The 20694-nt window shown below is 51.1% G+C and overlaps 1 protein-coding gene across 2 annotated transcripts in view; it reads left to right on the top strand.

Moving 5' to 3' along the window:
- The window catches only part of SRRM4 (serine/arginine repetitive matrix 4), a 46341-nt gene extending 25860 nt beyond the window's left edge, over positions 1–20481 (top strand). Inside the window, exons 7-13 of one of the 2 annotated variants that reach the window (XM_066561991.1) lie at positions 1038–1130; positions 2123–2279; positions 10546–10883; positions 12402–12608; positions 12842–12952; positions 13976–14122; positions 14706–20481. In XM_066561991.1, coding sequence (XP_066418088.1) covers positions 1038–1130; positions 2123–2279; positions 10546–10883; positions 12402–12608; positions 12842–12952; positions 13976–14122; positions 14706–14946 — 1294 coding nt within the window. In that variant the 3' untranslated portion in view covers positions 14947–20481. Of the gene's footprint in view, positions 1–1037; positions 1131–2116; positions 2280–10545; positions 10884–12401; positions 12609–12841; positions 12953–13975; positions 14123–14705 lie in introns of both variants that reach the window. The other variant, XM_066561990.1, reaches the window with a different exon arrangement.
- Positions 20482–20694: the final 213 nt, after the last annotated feature.

Genomic DNA, 20694 nt, shown 5'->3' with positions numbered 1-20694 from the left:
GCTGTCAGTGCTTGTGTAGTGTGGCCATGAAGTCAGGCTGTTCCCACCAGCTCACCCCACAGTTAGCTTTGCCTGCTGGCACAGCCATGCCAGCCTGAGCAGATGGAAACACTTCCAGACCTAAATTAACTGCTGTGGTGAACAAAGATGGGAGGGACGGGGCACAGACAGTGGCAGCTAGCCTGTCACCCTGCTCTCTGCACCCAGGACTTCAGCTGTTGGCATGGACAACTACAGCCCTTAGGTAACAGGGCCAGGTAATCCATGAGAAACAGCCTGGTGGTGCAAAGGAACTGCAGCAGGGCACTGGCCCTCTGTGCCCTACACACAGTTTGTTGAGGACTGTCCTCAGGCCCTGTCAGAAAAGGCAGCATCCGTGACTGGGCACCTGTCAGAAGCCAGGGAAATGGTCCTGTCTCTCAAGCAGGAACTGTGCACGAGGCAGGCTGTGCTTGGAGAGCTGCCCACAGCACTGGCTAAATGCTCCCACCTGGAGAGGGTAGGGAAGGCTGAGTGAACTCTATCACTTGGAGCTTGTCCTTCTGTACCTGCTCTTTAACAAGGAGCCAACACTAGGGCGAGGGCTGGAGCTTTGTGATGGCTTGCACACAAAGATGGTGCTTCCCCCAAGGCTCAGCCACAGGAAGGTCTTGGGCAGCTGCCTGGCTGTTACAGGGTAAGCTGCAGGATGAAAGGCAAGCACATGGCTCTTTAAAGTGTTGAAAGGATTGGTGCTGGCTACTGTACTTCCACAGGCTTGTCCACAAATCTTCCCCCAGCATGCTACAGAGCCAACCTAATAGCTTGTGTGTAAAATGCTAGCAGAGATCTCAGGAAGATGTCACTGCAGCGATGAAGGGATGGAGAATTTCTCATGCCTTGATGTTCTGTGCCATGTTTCACACACCCATCTCTTCGCTTTGAAAGGCATACCTCCCTCCTGATTTGAACATTATCGACCTCAGCCTTCAGCTGCTGGCTCTTGCATCCCCTCCCTTGCTAACCTAATGCTGCTTTTCTTTCTCTGCTTCTTAAAGCTCTCGTGGGCGCACCCGGAAATCCCATCGGCATCGCCGCTGCCACTCTCGCTCAGAGAGCTCCGACTCCCACTCCCCCAGCTGCCGGAGCAGGTAACAACACTGCTCCCGAGCTCAGCGTCCTCAGCACTGCCTGCTGGGCTCAAAGATGTGGCTGCCACAGCCTGTGTGACCCGCAGGCTCTCTGTGCACAGCCACTTCCCATTCTGGCAGCAGCAGTGTCACACACTGGGGGCTGAGCTGTTTCTGGTCTCGGCCATGGAAGGGTTTTGCCTCAAGAAGCAGTGGCTGCAGCTTTTTGATCTGACAGTCACTTCTAATCCCCATGGCTGATGCTCAGCCCATGACAGCTGATTCCAGTCTAGTGTCCCTTCCCCAGCCCAAGGGTTTTGTACTGCTGATGTCCCAGGAAACCCTTAAACATGGTCTTAGCAATGGAAATATATTTGCCCATGGCAATCTGTAGTCATTGTCTTTGACCTGATTAAAATCTCTCCTCTGGATGACAGATGCGTCCTGGGGCCGGCTAAAGTGGATGCTGGCGCTAGACCCAGCATTGCTGCAATAGCAAGTCATTTATACACATAATAATTTCATTTTTCATGTTCTCTGAAAGCACTTGAACAGCCCACCCCCACTCTCCTACTTCACTCCTCCTAAGTACTGGGAATTTTCTTATGAAAAGCTGAGGATCAGTGGGGGGAGGAATGCAATCAGTAATTGGAGGGGTGCTCATGCAAGAGCAGAGTGTGTTTTCTCTTGGAGGTGTGTCACCATAGGAACATTCTATGGTGCAGGAAGGTCATGGCTTGCCTCGAGCCACCATAAAATCATGCATTGGAGCTGAAATTTGAGGTTAAGGTCCAAAACCTGAATGCAAAATTATTATTTTTCTTTTAAAGTAGAAAAGCAAAACATCACTTTTCTCTCCCTCATGACTCCACAGAGCAGTCATGTGGAAGGACATTCTCCCATACCCAGAGTCCTAGCACAGACCTGCCAGGGGTTGGTGTGGAGCTGGGAAAGGGCACTACTGCAATCCTAAGGAATAACATTTTGGCTGTTCCTGTCTCCTGGAGGCACAGAGCCAGGTCTCGGGAGGAAGGGCGTAAAACACGGCGAAGACGCTCCTGGCACCACTCAAAGATCACAGCAAAGAGAAGCTCCTCTGCAGAGGTTCAGGCCAGTCAAAAAGCCAGCCAAACCCTCCCACTCTACAGCTTCCTGTCTTCTAAGGAAGTAGTAAGTATTACACACTGTCCCTCTTTGCTTGAACTAGCCAGAGGAATCTGGGCAAGAACTCTGATATGAAATTTTTATAACTCAATTATAGTGATGTTAGACGAACTTGGTTAAACTGTATTATTAATTCATGGTGCTGTTTTCCAATGTATGTAAAGTCATTCCTTCCTTCAGCACTTTCACACCAAGGGCGGGGCTGGAGAGGGGGAAAACTTGAAAAGTCTTTAGACTATGAATAATGAATTGAGGACATTTAACCAAAAAAAAAAAAAAAAAAGTGGCCTCCAGAAACGATATTTTAAAGGGAAGAGTTTGTTATGCAGTCTTTGCTCAGCTGGATGTGAACTTACTTCACTGGTCTTTACATCCAAAAGTTTAGTCCTTCAGGCTTGAAAAGGGTATCAAACATATACAGAAGGAACATTTACATTTAATGAGCTGGTGATTATTGGCATGGGATGTTTTCTGACTATCAGGATCCTTCTAAGATCACTATTTCTCTGGACTGACAAGCCCAGGGGCCAAATTTGGAAGTTATGAGCAGCCCTCATTGATGCTAATGGGAACTGCATGTGCATCTGAGGGTAAAATCAGGCTCAGTGCCTTGGGATGTTTTTCCATATATACAGAAAGAGATGATATAATACATGAATTGAGGGAGCAAGAGATGGAGAGAAATATTAGATAGAGATTGATATCAGTCTTCCTTTTCTGTGGCATGCTTCCCCTTTGTTCCTGGCAGCAGTAAAGCAGAGGTGTGATGCCCTGACTGTGGTGTTGGTATCAGATAGGCACTCTGGAGAGAGAAATTGCTACATAGGACTGGAGGTAGTGCAGGATCTGATAGTCACACGTGTGGATGGCTAATGCTAGAGGTGTTTTGACTACAGAGTCCTCCAAGCCCCAAAGTTGTTTTCTCCTTTAGGCCCAGTCATCAGTTGGAAATAGCTCAGCCACACGCAGGAGCTACATCAGATAGGAGAGAGATGGTGCCAGCAAGAGGAGAGACTCTACCCACTCACCCACACAGACAGCGTGCCGATCAAAATACCCAGGGATTGTACGTGGGTACAGACAGGCACAAGCTGTCTCTCAACATTATAGATATGCATATTTGCTCTCGTTATAGAGCGTGTGGGGCCATGTGAGTCACTGCTTGTAAAGCCTTATAAGGCAGTCTGGAGAGCAGAACCTCACACCACACGCTGGTGTGTGCACGCACACGCAGAGGAAGAAAAACAAGGTATGAGGCTCGTTGTCATGAACTGGGGGTGTTGCTGAGTCCAGAGCTCCTCCCCCCCCAAAAAAAAAACCAGCCAAAGACTGCATCATGTCACCAGGGTGTTGTTGAGTTCAAGCAGTGTATTTTTCATAAATGCTTTTGAGCCTAAGCCTAGTTTTTAATTAGTGCTAGGTTTCCTCTCTCGGAAGCCAGGCTTCCTAAGTCCTGTGAGGCCAACTGCCAGCTGTTCTGTTTCCTGAGAAAGAGTAAACTCTAATTTAAAATTTTAAAAGCTTTAAAATGAGCTAAACTCAAGCATCCTGCACTTGTTTTTCCATTTGCTTCACTTGAGGTAAATGAGTGAAGCAAATGGAAAAGCTGCAGGGAAGGAAAGACAAGAGCTTGATAGTTCCAGATGCAGGGAGTGGATGCAAAGTAAAAGTCATCAGGGTACTCCTGTGTTCTTTCTAGTAAGGGTTAATAACTTAGGCAAATATTTTAATGACTAAGAGGCATAATGACTCATGAAAGCCACTACTGTCCTCCTGTCCCCAAAAGAAGTACATTCTCTTGGGACACCATTCAAGAGCACATTTAAGACTTGTTCAAATTGAAGCCCCTGGTTAAGAGCTGCCCCTGAAATTTTGCTGAATAAGGTCATTAAATATCATGTACTCAAAACTGGCAAGAGAAAAATGGAATGGGAACCTTTAGTCTCATTTATTAATGACTATACACAACCCTTTGAAGCCTTTCCTTTTCATGAGTTAAATGGTTGTTCTATGAATAAGCTTCGTTCTGTCAGACTTTGAGAGCAGCCTGAAATGAAAATGTGCTCTTGCAGAATATGTTGATCATACATTAAAAAAAAAAGAAAAAGCTGGAGAATAAAAGATTTTGTGAAAAAAAATCAGAATTAGGATTCAAAAATGCCATGTTTCAGTCCTCTGTGAGAGTTGGTATGTTACACTCCCTATCCTTCCATCTGGCATGGGCTTCCAAACCAAACCATCCTTACCTGGGGAGATGTGCTGTCTCATCTCCATAGAAAAGGGGCTGTCCACGAGGATCAGTGAAAAATACCCAGAGATACAGGGAAATATGAGATAATGCTATAGCACTTCCAAAGCAAAGGTTTTGCTTTTCACGATGTTTTTTATTCTACATTATTTTGCTTCTGAAAATTTGAAGTGCTTTGTGGTAAATTCTGCTATGCTCCCCACCCTATTTGTCTTCATTCCTTTGTAATGAAACGGCCACAATTTCTAACTAGGTCTGCCTGGAACTGCTGGGGGATAAAGCACACAAAACAATGCCCGGCCTGTGCACCTACCTTGCTGCTTCTTTCCCTCTTTGTGCAAAAGCTGATGCACCCACACATGCATGTACACATGCAGAAACACCTCAAAGTTCCCTGCTACTTTTCTTTATGGCAGTGAATTTCCAAGCTTCTCCCTCTCCTTCTCCTTTAACCCCGTGCAGCAGCAAGAGGCACCTGTGGAGAGCAGGACTGTGAGCCTGTGCCTCAGCAGGCACAGAGAAGCTGTGGGTAATGTGCAGCATTTATTTCCGTACAGAATGCCCCTGCCCAGCTGCAGGCACTTTATTCCACACCGACACAGATGGATGACTGTGCCACTGTGCTTTCCTTTAGCAGTGCAATATAAATACCTGCAGGGCACGGATCTAATTGCCTTTGTTGTTGCTGATGAAGATAACTGCACCGTGCATACACTTTCCTTGCCAGCTCCTTTGCTTTCACTGTAACTCATTTGTGATGCCACAAATTATCACAGGCTTGAGCCAGATTTCCAGTGAAGCTCAGTGGGGTACAGCTGGTCCAAGTGATGCTGTTTGTCTTTGTGCTCGTGTCTGCAGGAAAGTAGAATGGGGAAATGCTGTGCAGGGACTGGGATAGAGTGTGCTGGAAGGCTGAGGAAACCTTATGGCAGCTTGCTGCTGCTGTTTTCTAGCCTGGGCTTTGGCTTACATAGGAAAAACTATTCTTTTGAGTGCTAGGCAGCAAGTTTTTGACAGCAGACAGGGCCCTTCAAGAGCAGAAAGGCAAAACCTATAAATATGGAAGTTGTACTCTTTTTTCTTTTCCTGTTTTCCTCTCCCAGCTGGGGCACTGAGGTTACCCCTGGTTATTGTGTGATAAATCCACAGCTCAGTGCTGGGAGCAGCAGCTGGAGGGAAAGGATCATTGCCTGTATCCATTGAAGGGCTGGGCTGTGCACCAGGTACCAAAAAGAGGTGGTGGAAGACAAACCCTTGCTCCAAAGCAGTGCCAGCCTGCCTCAAGCTGAGGTGAGGATGCAATGCCAGCACCCCAGCAGGCTAAAAAGATCCTTGAAAAGAAACAAACCTTTGTTTGGCATTCTCTGGAGTTTACCCCAGCAATGTATTGGTGAGCCAGGCTGCTCAGCAGTGTCACCACCCAGCCCCAAATAACCCAAGCTCAGGGCTTGCAGGGACAGCTGTGTCATTGCCTCCCTGCTCTGGGACTCAGCCCTTGTGGTACAGAAAGCCTCACCCTGAACTCCCCCATGCAGCCAAAAAAAGGGGGATCTTCCCACTCAGTGTTCCTTGAGTCAGGGACTCATAACTGTGCAAAAATACTGAATTCCTACAGAACTTCTGGTTTTTGTACTCAGTCAGAAATTGGCGTTTCAGCTGAGGTAGGCTCTCAGCAGAGGTGAGGCCGTGTGCCCCGGGCTCTGGCAGGTGGAGGAGCCCCAGGGCAGGCGCAGAGCCCCAGCAGGTGCTGGCCCCGTGCCGGCGGCTCTGGCAGATGTCGGCCGGGGTCACTGACACAAGTGTTTTACTCCTTTCATTAGCACAGTGCCTAGAAAAAGAGAGAAAAGCAGACGTTATGGCCCTCTGAAAGAGAAATTAACTCTGCTTTGAAGTGAGTTGCAAAACAAGAGAAAAAAGGCCCACAGATGAAATCCTGCAGCTCTGAGTGAGGCTGTGCCACGCTGCTGTCCCCACATGCCTGAGACAACTTGGAGCATTGTCATCTCTCGCCCCGGGGCTGTTTGTGGCACAGTAAATGGAGCTGTTCAGTTTAATTGGAAGAAGAGCAGTGATTGTATTTTGGTAACCTATTAGGCTGCGCTGCCTCTTGGTCTGGGATTGCACTTGGAATTACAGTCTGGAATATGAGTGAGTGCCTCATTTCTACTCCCCCCTCATCTTGATTAAATAATGATTTGAAACAAAAAAAAATCCAATAAATACATATCTTGGGTTCCCTTGAGGGCAGCAGTATGATCCCTGCTGAAAGCTGGATGAAACAAAGTTCACTGAGATTATTCGATTACTTATTAGGGGTTGTGTGTGGGGGGAAATCCAAATGTTCACATAGAGAGAATTAGATTTGTAACAGAGCAGGCTCTTTGAAGCCACCCTAGAAAAGTAAAAAGCCATTAGAATTCAGAATCACACAGAATGGTGTGATTCAGTTGAGCTCTGTGCAGTGTTTTTAGATGTGGTACTCTGTTTCCATCCTGGGTGACTGGCAAGACTTCCAGTAAAATGGGACCACGAGCAAAGCCAAGATCATCCAGTGGGGAATATGGGGAATTGGTCTGAGCAGGCAGGCAAGCTGAGCACCCTGAGACTTGTCCTGGCTCTTGCTGCAGGGCAGAACCTCCCCCAGAGCCTGCAGGAAGCCACTGGTTACAGCCTGGTGCCCCAGGGTGGTGGGGCTGAGAAGCTGCTGTGTCCCCCATGTCCCCCCTGGCACCTCCCTTGCCCCATGCAGACCCTCCAGCCCTCACCCAGTCAGCTCCATATTTCACTGATATCTACACTGCCTCTTCCCAGAGAGTTCCTGCCACAGATGTTCAACTACAGAGGAGCTTGTTGATCCTCCCGGTCATTTGACAGATTTTGTGATATGCTGACAACAGTTGCTGCTTTGAAGGTAGATGTCAGCCAAGGCAGAGCAGAAGCAAGGATGCCAGGTCCTGGAGTCAATCTGAAAAGCTGGTTTAGAAATGCCAAGAAACTGCTGCATTTCTTGGCAGTAGTAATAGTCTTTCAGTTTAAACTGGGAAGGAACAGAAGGAATGTATTTCTGTGTGTGATGCTGGGGTCAGTGTCCCTTGGAGCAGCCCTGTGCCCACTCCATGCACATCCTACCCCTACAGCCAGGAAGTACCTCACATGCTGATTTTATGCCTGCAAGTGAAAGGTGATAAAAAGCTGGTTGTCTCTGGGTTAGGATTCAGCTTAAATGTGAACCAAAACCCATCTTTAAAAAAAAATATCTGGTAATGTATTTGAAAGTGCAATCCTGTATCTTCTGGAATGTGGCTGGCGAGAGTGCAGTGGTCCATAGCACAGAGGTCAGATCTCTTGGGGCTCTGGATGTGGCACCAGGGTTTCAGCAAGAGCTGGTGAAAAGCAGAACTGGCTATTTGGCTCCCTTGGGCTCCTGTGACATTCCAGTTTCTGCTGGAGTAAGCAAGGACCAGTAGAGAATTGCTGGAGCTGAGAAGAAGCAAGGAGCAATTCCAGATGCTGAAATGAGGATTTGCAATGTGTGTCTCCACTCATTCCTAGCTGGGAGCATTTGGGAGGTGTTTCTGCTCTGTCCAGGGCTTCTGCATTGAACATGCAAGTTGGCTAATGAAGAAGGATCACTTAATTTCCCATGTTTGCTGCTGGGGCTTCTGATTTCTCTGAGCTGGGACTGAGCATCAGTTAGAAGTTAGTGTGAGGTGGAGATGGGGAACTCCATTATGGATTTGCTGGGATGAACCAATCCCTTATCCCAGAAGCAGTAAAGCTTCTCTCCCTGGCAACACAGAAAGTACTTGGAGATCCTCCAGCTCCAGGTGTTTTCAGAGCAGCAGAGTGCTGTGGGCAGCCATCCTTGTGCAGACTGTGCTGAGAGCTGCTGTGGGTGTTGGTAGCTCTGCTCTGGTTTCAGTCACTGCTGGTTCAGCACCTGTGTCCGAGTCAGCTGTCCCTGTCCCAGTTAGCACCTTGAACTGGGTCGGGAGCAGCCCTCCCTGGGGACACAGATTGAATGCCACAGGCAGCAGCGTGGATATGGAGGCACCATCTGATAGGATGAAGGAGATCCATGTGAAACATGACACAGGCTGAGTCTGCAGCCCCTCTGAGGATGAAAAAGTCATCCAATCCAGAGCTAAACTTTCCAAAGGGACTGGCCCTGTGCCTGCTGTGTGACAGCTGATCCAGGTCTCCTCTGCTGCCTGAGATAGCACCAACATTGCAATGTGGTTTTTTGGCTCAGAAGGCCCCAGATTGGTGAGGGCATGGCCCAGGTCCCTGGTGTGGAGAGCATGGCATAGATGAGGGCATTGTGTGCCCCAGAGCGTGGCATGAGGGCATGTGCACATGTTTGAGGGAGCACAGCTTGCTGGGAACATGTTTGGAGGACTGTCCTGAGTGGGGGGAGCCAAACCTCTGTGTCCACACTCTAAGAACCCTGCACCAAACCTGAGGAGAGTGGAAGCTCTGAGTGAAAGAGGAGGAGGCCACATGAGGGTGTAGATGTGTGCACTGGGCCCTAATTCTCACCCCATCGCAAGGGCAGATGTTAGCACTAGCACAGCCTCACTCCCAGTGCTGCCACATGCCTGAGCTGGCTCAGGTACATGCCAGTGCAGTTAGAACTGAACTATAAAATACTGAAATGATGTAAATCCCCTTGGTGGTGCTCAGGGTCCCAGAGAATAGCCCTGCCCAGGTCAGTCTGTGTGAGTTTGGGGTCCTTGCTTGCCTTGTTGTGCTCAGCAGCCCAGCCAGGGTGTGGCTGGACCCCCTTGCAGAGGCTGGCAGGAGCAGGGCTGCTGTCCCCTTCCCCACAGTTTCTGACACACAGTGGGGATACTTCTCCTCCTCCGTTCTTTTGCTTCTTCCCTCACTGAGTTCCCTTTGTCATTTCCATACAGCTCAGGGGGATTCAGTGCAAGCTGCAGCTCTCAGCACAAGCCATCAGCCTCCAGGAACCGGCTGGACAGGCTAATTTAAAGCAGAAGGAAACAAAAATGAATAATAAGGGAGACAGTCGAGCAGACAAAAAGCAGTCATGACATTTGCATAGAGGAGGCAGCAAACAGTTGGCAGTGTGGATTGAAGAGAGGGTTTATGTTTTTTTCATGTAATTTGAGACTCTAATGATGGACTTATGTTGCCCGCTCTTCCTTTTTTCTTACACCTTACCTACTAAAGGAGGAGTTCTTGATGGGTAAGTGGATGCTATCCGCAAGACACCAGGGAATTTATTAGAGGTCACTTGAGCGCATTAGCTATATCTTCTTCAGGGGGTAAAAAGCACACAAAGAAGTATCTGTATACCTTTTATTTCCAAAGGGATTTTTCTTTTTTCCCCTCACCCTCTTTTTTCTTTTATTTTTTTCTTTTTTTTTTTAAATTTCAAAGTGATAAGCTTGTTTATTTGCCAGTTTTTGCTTTGTACTGAAGCCCTTAATTTGATTTGATTTTTTTTGTTGCTTATTTTAGTGACATTGGTTCAGCCACTTTATTAAGGAAGCTTAAAAAAATTCACTCACCTAAGTTTTTGTTCCATTTTTGTTTTCTTTGCAAGGATTATGTAGGTTTTTTATAAGTATATACCCCCTTTATTTTCCTCCCCTTTTTAAGGTTAAATAAGGGCTTTGTCCTCTGTTACATTTTTTATTTAGTTAGTTATTTTAATTCTTTGGTTGCCCACTTACTTTGTTGAACTCTTTTGTTTAACATGAACCGCATGCTGATACTCTTTGCATGATCTCTAAATCTTCCCGTTATTATAGCAGGGGGAAAATAAGTTTCTTCTTACTGTGGATTTCTTTTAGGGATATGTGCTTTTGTTTTCTTCTCCTTTCTTCTTTTTTTCTTTCTTTCTTACTTTCTTTCTTTTCTTTCCTTTCCTTTTGTTTCAGTGCATCATGATGGTAAAATTTCTGGGTTTATTTAAAAAAAAAAAAAAAGCAAAGTAAAACCAAAAACAACCCCCCAAAAAACCATTCAAACAATGCCAAATGGCTTTTTTGCTTTCAGATCTCTCAGTCAGGGTCTTCTGCTGACCTCTTTACCAAAACAGACAGCCCGCCTGGCAACCTAGCCAGCCAGAATGGAGAGTATCATGAATATGACTCAGGAAACGATACTTCCTCCCCTCCCTCCACTCAAACGAGCTCATCCAGGTCAAAGGACAGCCAGGAGAAAAGAAGTCTAGTCCATGATGGCTTTGGCCATGCCTTCTCGTCCGGGAAGCCCAAACTGGCCAACAGCGATAACAGCTCTGATTCAGGAAATTCCTTCACCAGTTGCTTTTCCCAGACCAAGGGAACAGCTTTGGAAAATCTGTCTCCAGATGCCCAGGGACAAGACCGAAGGTCAGTGATTGCCAGTAGCTGCTGGTACGTTGTTGCTCTGTGTCTCCTGCCTGCTCCAGTTGCCGTGGAGAGCTGGCAGGGAGCTTTCTGTGCTCTGGAGGCAGGCAGGTACCAACCAGACCCACGGTCTTGCCAGCCTGGAGTCCCAGAACTCAGCAAGGGCCAGTACTGTAGCCTGAGAAGGAAGATAAACCCAGCCATCACATCCCTGGACACTGCTTGTGGCAGTGCTTTGGCATTGCTGTGGCTCCTTCAGGGTTTGGGCCTGCGTCAGGCCGTGGTCACAGCACATCCCTGCTCACCTGGGCATGGCCATGTCAAAAAAAAGTCTCTGTCCTTTCTGGGCACAATCTGAAAGGAGCATCTGGGGGTTGCCATGCTAATTCTCCCTCTCTGCCTACTGTGGGGAAGGGAAGCGGGGCTTGTTTCCACTAAGATCACTATGGGCTGTTCTTTCACCTGTCCAATGAGCCAGATCCAGCATGCCCCTTCCTCTTCCCAGCTCATCCAGCACAGCTCCAGGGTGACAAGCTAGCATCTCCTGCCAGTGGGGAGCACAGGGAGGGGCAAGGACTTGGCTGGCTGCAGGATAACACAGCAGCAGCTCTGCACTGGGGCCACAGGGCATCCAACCACCACCCAGTGCCACAGGTCATCTTCAGGAGAGGGGAGTAGCTGCCAGCCTCCATCACCGCCTCCCATTCCTAGGTTTTTGCCAGGGGATGTTGGGAATGAGGGCACTGAATCGTGGTGGCTGGTACCCAGGGCTGTGCTCAGGCTGTGGTTGTAGGGAGCTCTTCCAGCTCAGGCCCTTGGGTCTTAAAGGCTGAAAGAGCCAGGACATGCTTTGGAGCACTGAATGTGACAGGAGGGAGCCAGGGTAATGGGTTTTAGTAAGAACAAGCCTCATTTTTCAGTCAGAGGGTAAAATTTTAGGTCTGTCTGTACTTTCCACATGGTGACTCCAGTGGGGTAACTCTGCCTTCACATGGGTGGAGCTGGGATTGCAGCTGGCCCCAGTTCATTCCAGAGCACTTCTGGAAGAGGAGGAATTGATGCAGCTGTCCAAAGGCAACAGGACATGCCTGCTCAGTGCCCACTCACGCTGCTCCACAGCCAGGCTGGAGCACAGCCCTTGCCCTGCCATGCTCTGCCTTTCCCCTGCTCCAGCACTTTTTACTTCGCTCCCTGCCCAGCACCAGCACTGCTCGCTGGCCCCACCAGGCTCTGCCAGCCTGACACCTCTGCTGTGCTGGGCATGGGGCAGATGAGCTGCTGCTTGTGCCACAGTGCTCTTCCACACCTCTTGTCCCTGGCAGAGCCCGGAGGGTGAGCTCTCGTATTCTGACACACACACATGGGGGTCTTCTGCAACAGCAGCCTGGGGAGCTGAGAGGTCCTTTTTACCTCCAGATAGGGAATGGAAGGATGGGAATATTTATTTGCTGGAGCATGCTGCTCCCCTCAGCCAGGGGGTTCAGCCACAGCTTTAAAAAGTGTCCAAATGTCTGTTCACAGAGCGTGCCTCCCCTCATGTCTGGGCTCCTCAGAGGAGAAGAAGCGAATCCGGCTCCCCTCGGCGGCGCGCAGCTCCCCGCACAGGCCCGGCTCCCGCAGCGCCTCCTGCAGCAGCACGGGCCGCTCCTCCCCCGCCTCCAGCCGCTCCTCGCACCGCAGGGCCTCGCCCAGCTCCTCCCGAAGCAGGTCCTGCTCCTCGGGAAGGAGGTAAGGCCAGCTGGAACGGTGTCTCTGTGACCCGGGGCAGTGGCCAGCTCTTGCCAGACAGCAGGCTCCTTGCAGGGGGAGGTGTAAGAGTTTGGGATCCACAACTGGCCACGCAGAGCTGGGCTGAGACCCTGGGGAATGGGACATCTCTTCCCCCTCATCATTTGGAGTGGTCTGGTGTAGCCTCACCCTCCAGCATCTTTAACTCTTTTGTGTTTCCTTCCTGTCTCCAGGTCTTCCTCACGTTCCCCCAGCTATTCCTCCAAATCCTGCAAAAAAAGTCCTGGGAGTAGAAGCTCAAGGCCTCGCCGGAGCCCCAGTTACTCCCGCTACAGCCGTAGCAGGTACAGCCGTCCACTTGTGGCATCTGCTGTCCACTCATATGGTCCCTGCTGCCTCGCACTTTCCCTGCCTCGATCACTGTCATGCTGCTGTGAGAGGTGGGCAGAGCCCGAGGCTCCAGCTGGGTCTGCCCACACAGCCAGCAGGCCTGTCAGACAGGGATCTGATTGCAGCAGGGAAAGACACTCTACTTTTTAGAGTCACAGCTCTTACAAAGAGTTGTCAGGCTCGTGGAAGTGCCCCTGCTCTGAGGGCAGATGCCAGGTACCCTGAGGCTGATACTCACAGCCTTGCAGAGAGAAACACAGTCCAGGCACCTCTACTCCCTCCACAGACCATAGGAAACAGTCTCACAGTTCAACCCTAGAGATGCCTTTGGCAGGTTTTCCTGGTAGCACCTGTGCTGCTGTGAACATTTTGCAGCCTCAAAATCGTACATTGCCAGGGTCGATTCTTGCAGGCTTTGACAATCCCCGTGCTGGTGAGGAGAACACTTCCTGCATGCAGGGATCAGGCAGGCCCTTGACCTGTAGCGTGTTGCTTTGCAGATGGCACTGAGCAGGGTGTATGAAACCAGCCATGCTGCACAGAAGGGCCTGTGCTGACGTGTATGGGAATTTAACAAAAGAGAAAACCATAGCAACACCGGCACTCCTTCTGGCAAGGCTTGCGGAGCCCTGCAGGGCTACCAGGCCCTCAGCTCATGTGGGGCCTGCTGGCAGGGCTGCTCCTGCCAGCTCCAGCAAGAGCTAAATACACACTGCACCCACTGACACAGGTCCCTGGAAGCCATCTTAGCTTGGCAGTGCAAAGCCACTGGAAGACACTGCTGGATGCAATTAGTGGAGCCAGTCTCTGTCCAGCTGTGTGAGCTCTCAGAGGTGACACCACCAGAGCGCTTAGAGTTGTCCCTTTTGGAGCTGAGCATCCTCTGCCCATCTGTGCCTCCGTAGGTCGTTGTCTGTCCATCCCTGACCCCCCCCCCAAGCCCCTGCAGTGACAATCCCCCTGCCGTGCCTCCGCAGGGACCGCGAGCGGGAGCACAAGTACAGCTCCAGCGAGAAGGAGTCGCACCGGGAGCGGCAGCGGCAGCGGCGGCGCCGCTCCTACTCCCCCCTGAGGAAACGCCGGAGAGACTCTCCCAGCCACCTCGAAGCTCGGCGCATCACAAGGCAAGGGGATGCTGTCCCGTCCTGTGGAGGCAGGCTCAGCTGGCACCCCCCGGGGGGATGAGGGCTGTCCCTGGGTCCCAGCCCTTGCCAGAGGAGGTTTCTCCAGGAGACCGGGTTCCCTGAGCCTGATCAGCAGGCCCTTCCACCTCTCCTCTAGAGCTTGGGCATTTCCAGCTGGAGGCAGAGGGAGGATGGAGAGGGTCTCAATTTACAGTAGCTGAAGGAAAAAAGAAGATTAAGTAAGATTAAGAGCAGGGACTCAGGTGCCAAGAGCATTCCCTCACAGGTTTTTATTTCACCCTGCCCGGTGGCAGATGTCCCACAATGGAAAGAGTCAACTATTGACTCTTCCCTTCATGCAGAGGGCTCTTTGGGACATCATCAAGTAGAGCCCAGCAGACTTAGTGCCTGAGATTTCCCCAGGGCTGTGGGGGTGGGTGGTTTGAATCCCAAGGCCCGTGAGCTAGCTGATCTCTTTTTCCTTTTAAACAAACACAATCACATTGCCCAGAGTGAACAGTGCTTTTTGGAGATCTTGGCAGTAAGTGTGTCCTTGGTAACCCGCATCTCTCTGTCCCCACAGTGCCCGCAAACGCCCCATCCCCTACTACCGTCCCAGCCCCTCCTCGTCCAGCAGCGCCGGCAGCTATTCCTCCTGGTACAGCAGCTTCAGCCGCTCCCCGAGCCGCAGCCGCAGCTACTCCAGCTACCGGACGAGCCGGAGCCGAAGCTGGAGCAGCAGCCGGAGCTCGGGCCCCAGGAGCAGCCGCAGCAGGAGCAGGAGCTATGACTCAGGAGCCAGCTCCGACAGCCTGCGTCGTTAGGGAGTGCCACTGCTGGCTGACACCGGGTGCCGGCGTCACCGCCACATTCCTGGCATTCTCCGCTTCCTTCCCACCTACCTGGCCATCGATAGCAATCATCCCCGATACTGACGCGGTGGCATTGCCGGGTCCCCCTTCCCCGGTTGGGAGTAAGAGCCCAGGAGCGCCTGGTGCAGCCCCTCCTCCCCAGCGCGGAGCGGGTGGGTCAGTCCCAGCTCCCCAGGCCAGGCTGGAAGAAGGGTCGGTGCTTTAGAGAGGGTCTGTCAGCACAGACCTGCTCCATCCTCCCCGATGCTCCATCTCCCCATTGCTACTGCTCTCCAAAGCACTACCAGCGGGTCCAAAGGAAAGAACTCTGCTCCTTGCTCTTCTGACAAACCAGGAACCAACAAATTAACTTCTGCTGGAGAGACAGACCCAGCTGGGGAGGAGTTTGCTGGAAAACTTGGGTGACGGCTGGGGGGATGGCTGTCTCCACCAAGGCAAATACCAGGTCCTTTGGGCTCTCCTCTAGAGCTGCTGCCCACTCTGCAGAGAAAATATTTATTTTTTGCCAGTCAGCCAGTCCCTGCTATAAATAGAAGGCTAGAAATCCCTCCTGATGTACTTCCTGGGGAAAAAAAAAGACTTTTTGCTCTTTCTCCTGCCCTTTCCTACCAGGTAGCAGCACCTTTTGCAGGGTTGTTTTATCCCCCCAGCACTGAATTGCTTGCAAACCACCTGCTGAGGTCTGAAGCAGACCTGGGGCTGGTGGGGTACAATGCAGAGGGGAGGTGGTGCCATGCTGTGCTCCAAGGGCCAGGCCATGCAGGGAAGACAGGGGCTGTGGGCTTCCCCTCTTGGAGGAAGCCTCAGGCTGGGTTTAGGTTCTTCTTCAGGGAGCATTGCCCTTGGAGTGCATTGCTGGTGGGACCAGAGTGAGGAGCAGAGATAGCAGTTGTGGGGTGCAGTCAGAACACACAGGATTAAAAGGGCATTGCAAGAGCCAGGGGACCCCATTCCCCTTCCTCAAAACACGCAGGAATTTGAGGCAGGATTCCAGGCAATCATTCCTCCTTGAGCCCCTCTGGCTGCCCCGGGGCAGGATCAGCAGCACAGCTGCAGGGCCAGTGCCAGGCTGCAGCAGGATGCACTGGTGCCCCAGTTTGTTACTGGGAGGCTGGAGCAGTGCAGGGGGACAGGAAGGCCCCCCACTAATTGCCTGTTTTGCCAGGGAGCCACAGGCTGCTCTGGGCCCTGGGGTTTTGTCTCCCTGCCAGCCCAGCTGCCTGTGCAATTACTGTGTTTTGCCGGGTAACAAAGGCTTCTCCCAGCACAGGCTGAGCTGGTGCTGAGGAGTTTATTTCTCTTACAACACCTGGGTGCTTAGAGACGCTAATTTGGGCTTAAGACTTCCCTCCCTCCCTTTTTCCATCCCCTCCCCTTCCATCCTGCATGATTATTAACGAGTTTGGGCTTAATGAGTCAAGGAGGTGTGTGTTGTTTAAGTGTTACAGAAAAGGCCTGAGTGCAGCCACCATCTGCAGGAGGAGAGGGGCTAGAAAGGAATGCAACCCACCCCCCATCTACAGAATTACCTATAGGCCCCTGGCAGCTGGAAGAGGGACAAAGCAGCAAGGGGAGGAAGGCTGAGTGCCACGAGCTGCTGTGGTGGAACTGGATGATTGCCTCAGCAAGCCTATAAATCTGTTATCTGTTGGAAAGTACAGCAGCACAGGCAAGGATTCCATCTGGGTGGTACAGGAAGAAGTTTTATGTCAGGGACTCTTTCCCAGGATCTTTCCTGGTGCTGGTTCCCCTTGTCCTGTGCCTTCAATGGCTAAAGCTCCCCCTTTTCCCAGACCCTCATCCCTCACCTTGCTTGCTGCAGGCAATGTGAGGATGAGGGGGCTGAGGCAGAGAGCTGGGCACTGGTACGGTTGGTGGCTTAGCGAGGATGGGTCCATCCTCTGGAATGACCCTTTCTAGGATACAGAGAGAAGTGCTCCTGGCAGGGCTGAGCAAATGCTCCAGGGATCAAAGACAGGATGCCACTGCCTTCCCTCCTGTGCTGGCCCCAGCAGTGGCCCCTTGGCCACCTTCTGCAGCGAGCTCCCTCTCAAAAGGGCTGAAAACCTCATGCTTCTTCCCCAAAGAGTCTCTCCCAGTTAGATGCTGAAATGCCCCATCCTTCCGCTCCCTAGGAAGATCCAAAGGCAGTGATGGGATCCCAGACCTCCCCAGCTCTCCCAGTGTTTCAGGAGCACCTCCTGCCCCCTGGCACCCCGTAACGCACACGAGGAGCTGCAGCAAGGAAGCAGCGAGCCCGAAGATCCAAAACCGGAAAGGAAAGAGGGGCTGTGTGCAACTGGTGTAAATACCAAACTCACACTGACTGGAGTCCTCGTGGCTGGGGACAGAGGATGGAAGCACCACACCAGGGTTGGCAGCATCCACCCCGTGTGGGTCAGGAGATGACCCCAAGGGTTGTGTGGGGCAGCTCCTGCCCTCGTCCAGCTGATCCCTCCATCAAGGACTGCCTCTGCCTGTACAGTCCGTGGCAGCTAAATGCTCCTGGGGTTTTCCCAAGCAGACTTGCATTGGAGTAAACCTCTCTAAATTATTTATTTATTTATTTATTTATTTAATATTATTATTCTATTTTTAATTGTATGTCAGAATGGACCAGTATTTATTTATTCTAAATTTTTTTTTCCTAACGTTTAAGTTATTTTTGGATCTGTTTGTTTGTTCAAATGTATCCACGCCGCCGGTCTCGTGTAAAGGTTTACAGCTGTGGCCCCTCTCAGTGAGGTGGCCGGAGGAGTGACAGTCCCTCCTGTTGCCACCGTGTCCCTGTGCGCTCTCACGGGACGGACGAAGGGACGCAGGGCAGAGCTGCGCGTTTTCCCCTTGGAATCTCGGGTTTCTCATTAGATTTGAGCAGGAATGCGATGGGTGTGACTACAGAAACGGGTCTAGGACGTGTCGGAGGTGACAGCGAGGGTCTGCCGGCCGGCCGAGCCGGGGCGTTGGCAGTGCCACCAGCGAAGTGTCGCCTGCGCGGGCCCGGCCGGGAGCCAGCTGGCCCCGCGCTGTTTGCCTTGGCTCAGCCCGAAACCCGCCTGCTCCGCGCAGCCACCGCCGCCTTCCCGGGGAGGACGCCGTCGCCAGGACTCCCCTGCCGTGTTTATCCCTGCGCGCTGACCCACCCATGGGAAAACAAAAGAGATGAGACTGTGAGAAAGCGATCCCCGCGGAAGGTCCTTGCAAAATCCAGCCTCTGGTGACGGATCTGATCAAGGCTCTGTGTGTATGTGTGTATGTGCACATGTGCATATACACGTGAGTTTCCCTCGGTGTTATTTATTTTTTAACTTATTTAATATTTTTAGTACAAGCTTTAGTACACCCTTCCTGTTAGTGGACAGATGGGGTTTCTGTGGGTTTGTGTGAAGCTGTGAGTTTTTCTGTCTCTGTGCCTTTTGCCAGTGCTTTTTAAAATTTTTTTAAGTTGTTTCTCTCATTCACTGCTTTTATGGATTTTTGCTCTGCATCCAGCATCTCAGATTGCTGCAGGTGCTGTCTGCAAAGAGCAGGTTCACCTGGAGGAAAGGCAGCTTGGTCATTTTGGTGTTGGTGAACTGCTGCTGTGGTCAGGCACACAAGGGGTGTTCAGGGCTGGCCACAACACCAGGATAATATCTGGGCTGGTTTTTGGGAGCCCTGTCCCACACTCAAAGGCTCTTTCCCTTTTGAATGATTTTGAATCATCCCACAAGCACCCCTGCTGCCTTTCCCTGGCAGAGCCCATGTCACAGCACCCACTCCCAAATGTCCCTTTGACCCTGGAGCCATCAACTCTCCCCATTCACTGGACCTGCCTTGGCTCTGGGTTTGTCCCCCCTGTCCCAACTCCATGCTCCAGAAAATCCAACACCATTTTTGCAGGTTTGCTGGGAAGCAAAGGATAAGGGATGTTTCAAATCACTGTTCTTCTGTTCTTTCTTCATTGGTTGCAGCACCTGGCTGAGCTTTGCTTTATGTTAAATGCAATTTTCTCAATGTTTTTGTTGTTTTGGGGACTGAATTTATACCAAACTTGTCAGCAACAGCCAATCACTGTTATTTTGCTATGCATTGTACATATATTGAACAGGCTGAGAGGACTTGGCCTCTATTTAATATTTATTTCTTCTATTTATTGAGCATTACTTTAAAAAAAAGCTATTTGGGTGATGCTGTTGGGTCCATGAAGGCAGGAGCCCTTGAAGTGGTGCCAGATATGTTGGAGAGAGGAAGGTAAATTTGGCTCATTTGGACCTCACCACCAGTATTTAGAGAGGAGCCTCATTGTGATGGAGATGGGCAAGGCAGGGGAAAACTCTCCATCTCCTTGAAGCAGCTTCTGTTGACAAATGGCATCCCCCTGGAAAGGAGTGGGGAATTCAGAGGTGACAGGCCAGCTCTGGTGGAGGAATAACCCTGCTCTTCCTCTGCCACATGGCATAGGGCTGCCATCACCCAAAATCCCTGGAGTTCTCTGATCTCCCACTGCTCATCCCCTCTTCCCTCTGGAGGTTGGGGACACTTGACACCCATGGATCAGTGATCAGGAAGGGAATAGGATGGAAGTGACTGGCCATCCACCAGGAAGGAAGGATGCCCACCCTGCCCCATCCTGAGACCCTCGTGCTGTGTCCTGCTTTGCCCCTTTCCCCAGGCTTTGTGCCAGTAGCTTTTCCCTGATGTGAGCTCAGTAGCTAGCAGGGCTGGGAGGCCTCCCCTGTGTGTCCAACATGAGCAGAGCTTGCTGCAGGCATCCTCCCCCAGCTTTGAGAAGAGCTAAAATGAGATGTGCTAAAAATCCCACCCTGCCCTAGCATTGCTCCACCAAGGCTGCAGCCACTGCTGTGCTCACCCAGGGGAGGTGTTTGTGCTCCTGGGGCAGAGCTGCCTGTGCTGCTGCAGTGTGGACATAGCTCCAGTGCCAGCCAGTGAGTGCCAGTGCTGGGCTGACCCCACAGAGCTGGCCCAGAGCTGCTGGGTGCTCAGCCTCGGGCTCTTGGGGTATTTGAGAAAGGGGCAGGTTCAGGTGCCTAAGGGAAGACTTTGCCCTTTAGTGTCCAGTGGGGTTTTATTACCTCTTCATCAGAGAATAAATAATTCTCATGACTTTGCTGCTACCTGGCAGTTTGCACATGACTGGGAGGGTCTCCAAAGCAACAGTGTCATGGTCAAGCACCCCAGCTTTTGGGTTATTGCCTAGAGAACAACAGCTCACCAGCCCAGGGCAGCTCTCCACCTTTGAAACCCAGGGATGAGCAGAAGATGTAGAACAAAAGCCCAGATGTGAGAAAAGCCACAAGGGAAATGGTGCCTCTGTTCTCTGCCTGTTGGTTGATTCCACCCCCACCGACACCGGCACATCTGTTTGAGTTCACTGTAAAGCTCCCCTTGCTCTCCATCCACATGTGTTCTGTATCCTTTAGTCTTCCTGGGTGTTTGAGTTGTTAGCCTGGTTAGAAAAAGGTTCCAATAAAGGATTGGACAGTATTTCCTTTGCATCATGTTCCTTTTGCATACAAGTGCGTGTGGTGGGATATTTCGGGTTGTTTCAGCTGCTCTGCAGGGAAGGGCATGTGCCTCCCCTCCCAGCTGCTGAGGACTGGCTCCTCAGGGCACTGGCTGAAGCAAAAAAAAGATGTGGGCTAGTATTTCTGGCAGCTCTGCTTTCCTCCTGGGCCAGGCTCCTGCTGCCCTTTGCCA

The sequence above is a fragment of the Molothrus aeneus genome, chromosome 18, assembly GCF_037042795.1.
Source record: "Molothrus aeneus isolate 106 chromosome 18, BPBGC_Maene_1.0, whole genome shotgun sequence".
In the NCBI taxonomy this organism is placed as follows: domain Eukaryota; kingdom Metazoa; phylum Chordata; class Aves; order Passeriformes; family Icteridae; genus Molothrus; species Molothrus aeneus.
Note: the sequence above shows the minus strand (reverse complement) of the source record. Positions and strands in the feature narration are given on the sequence as shown.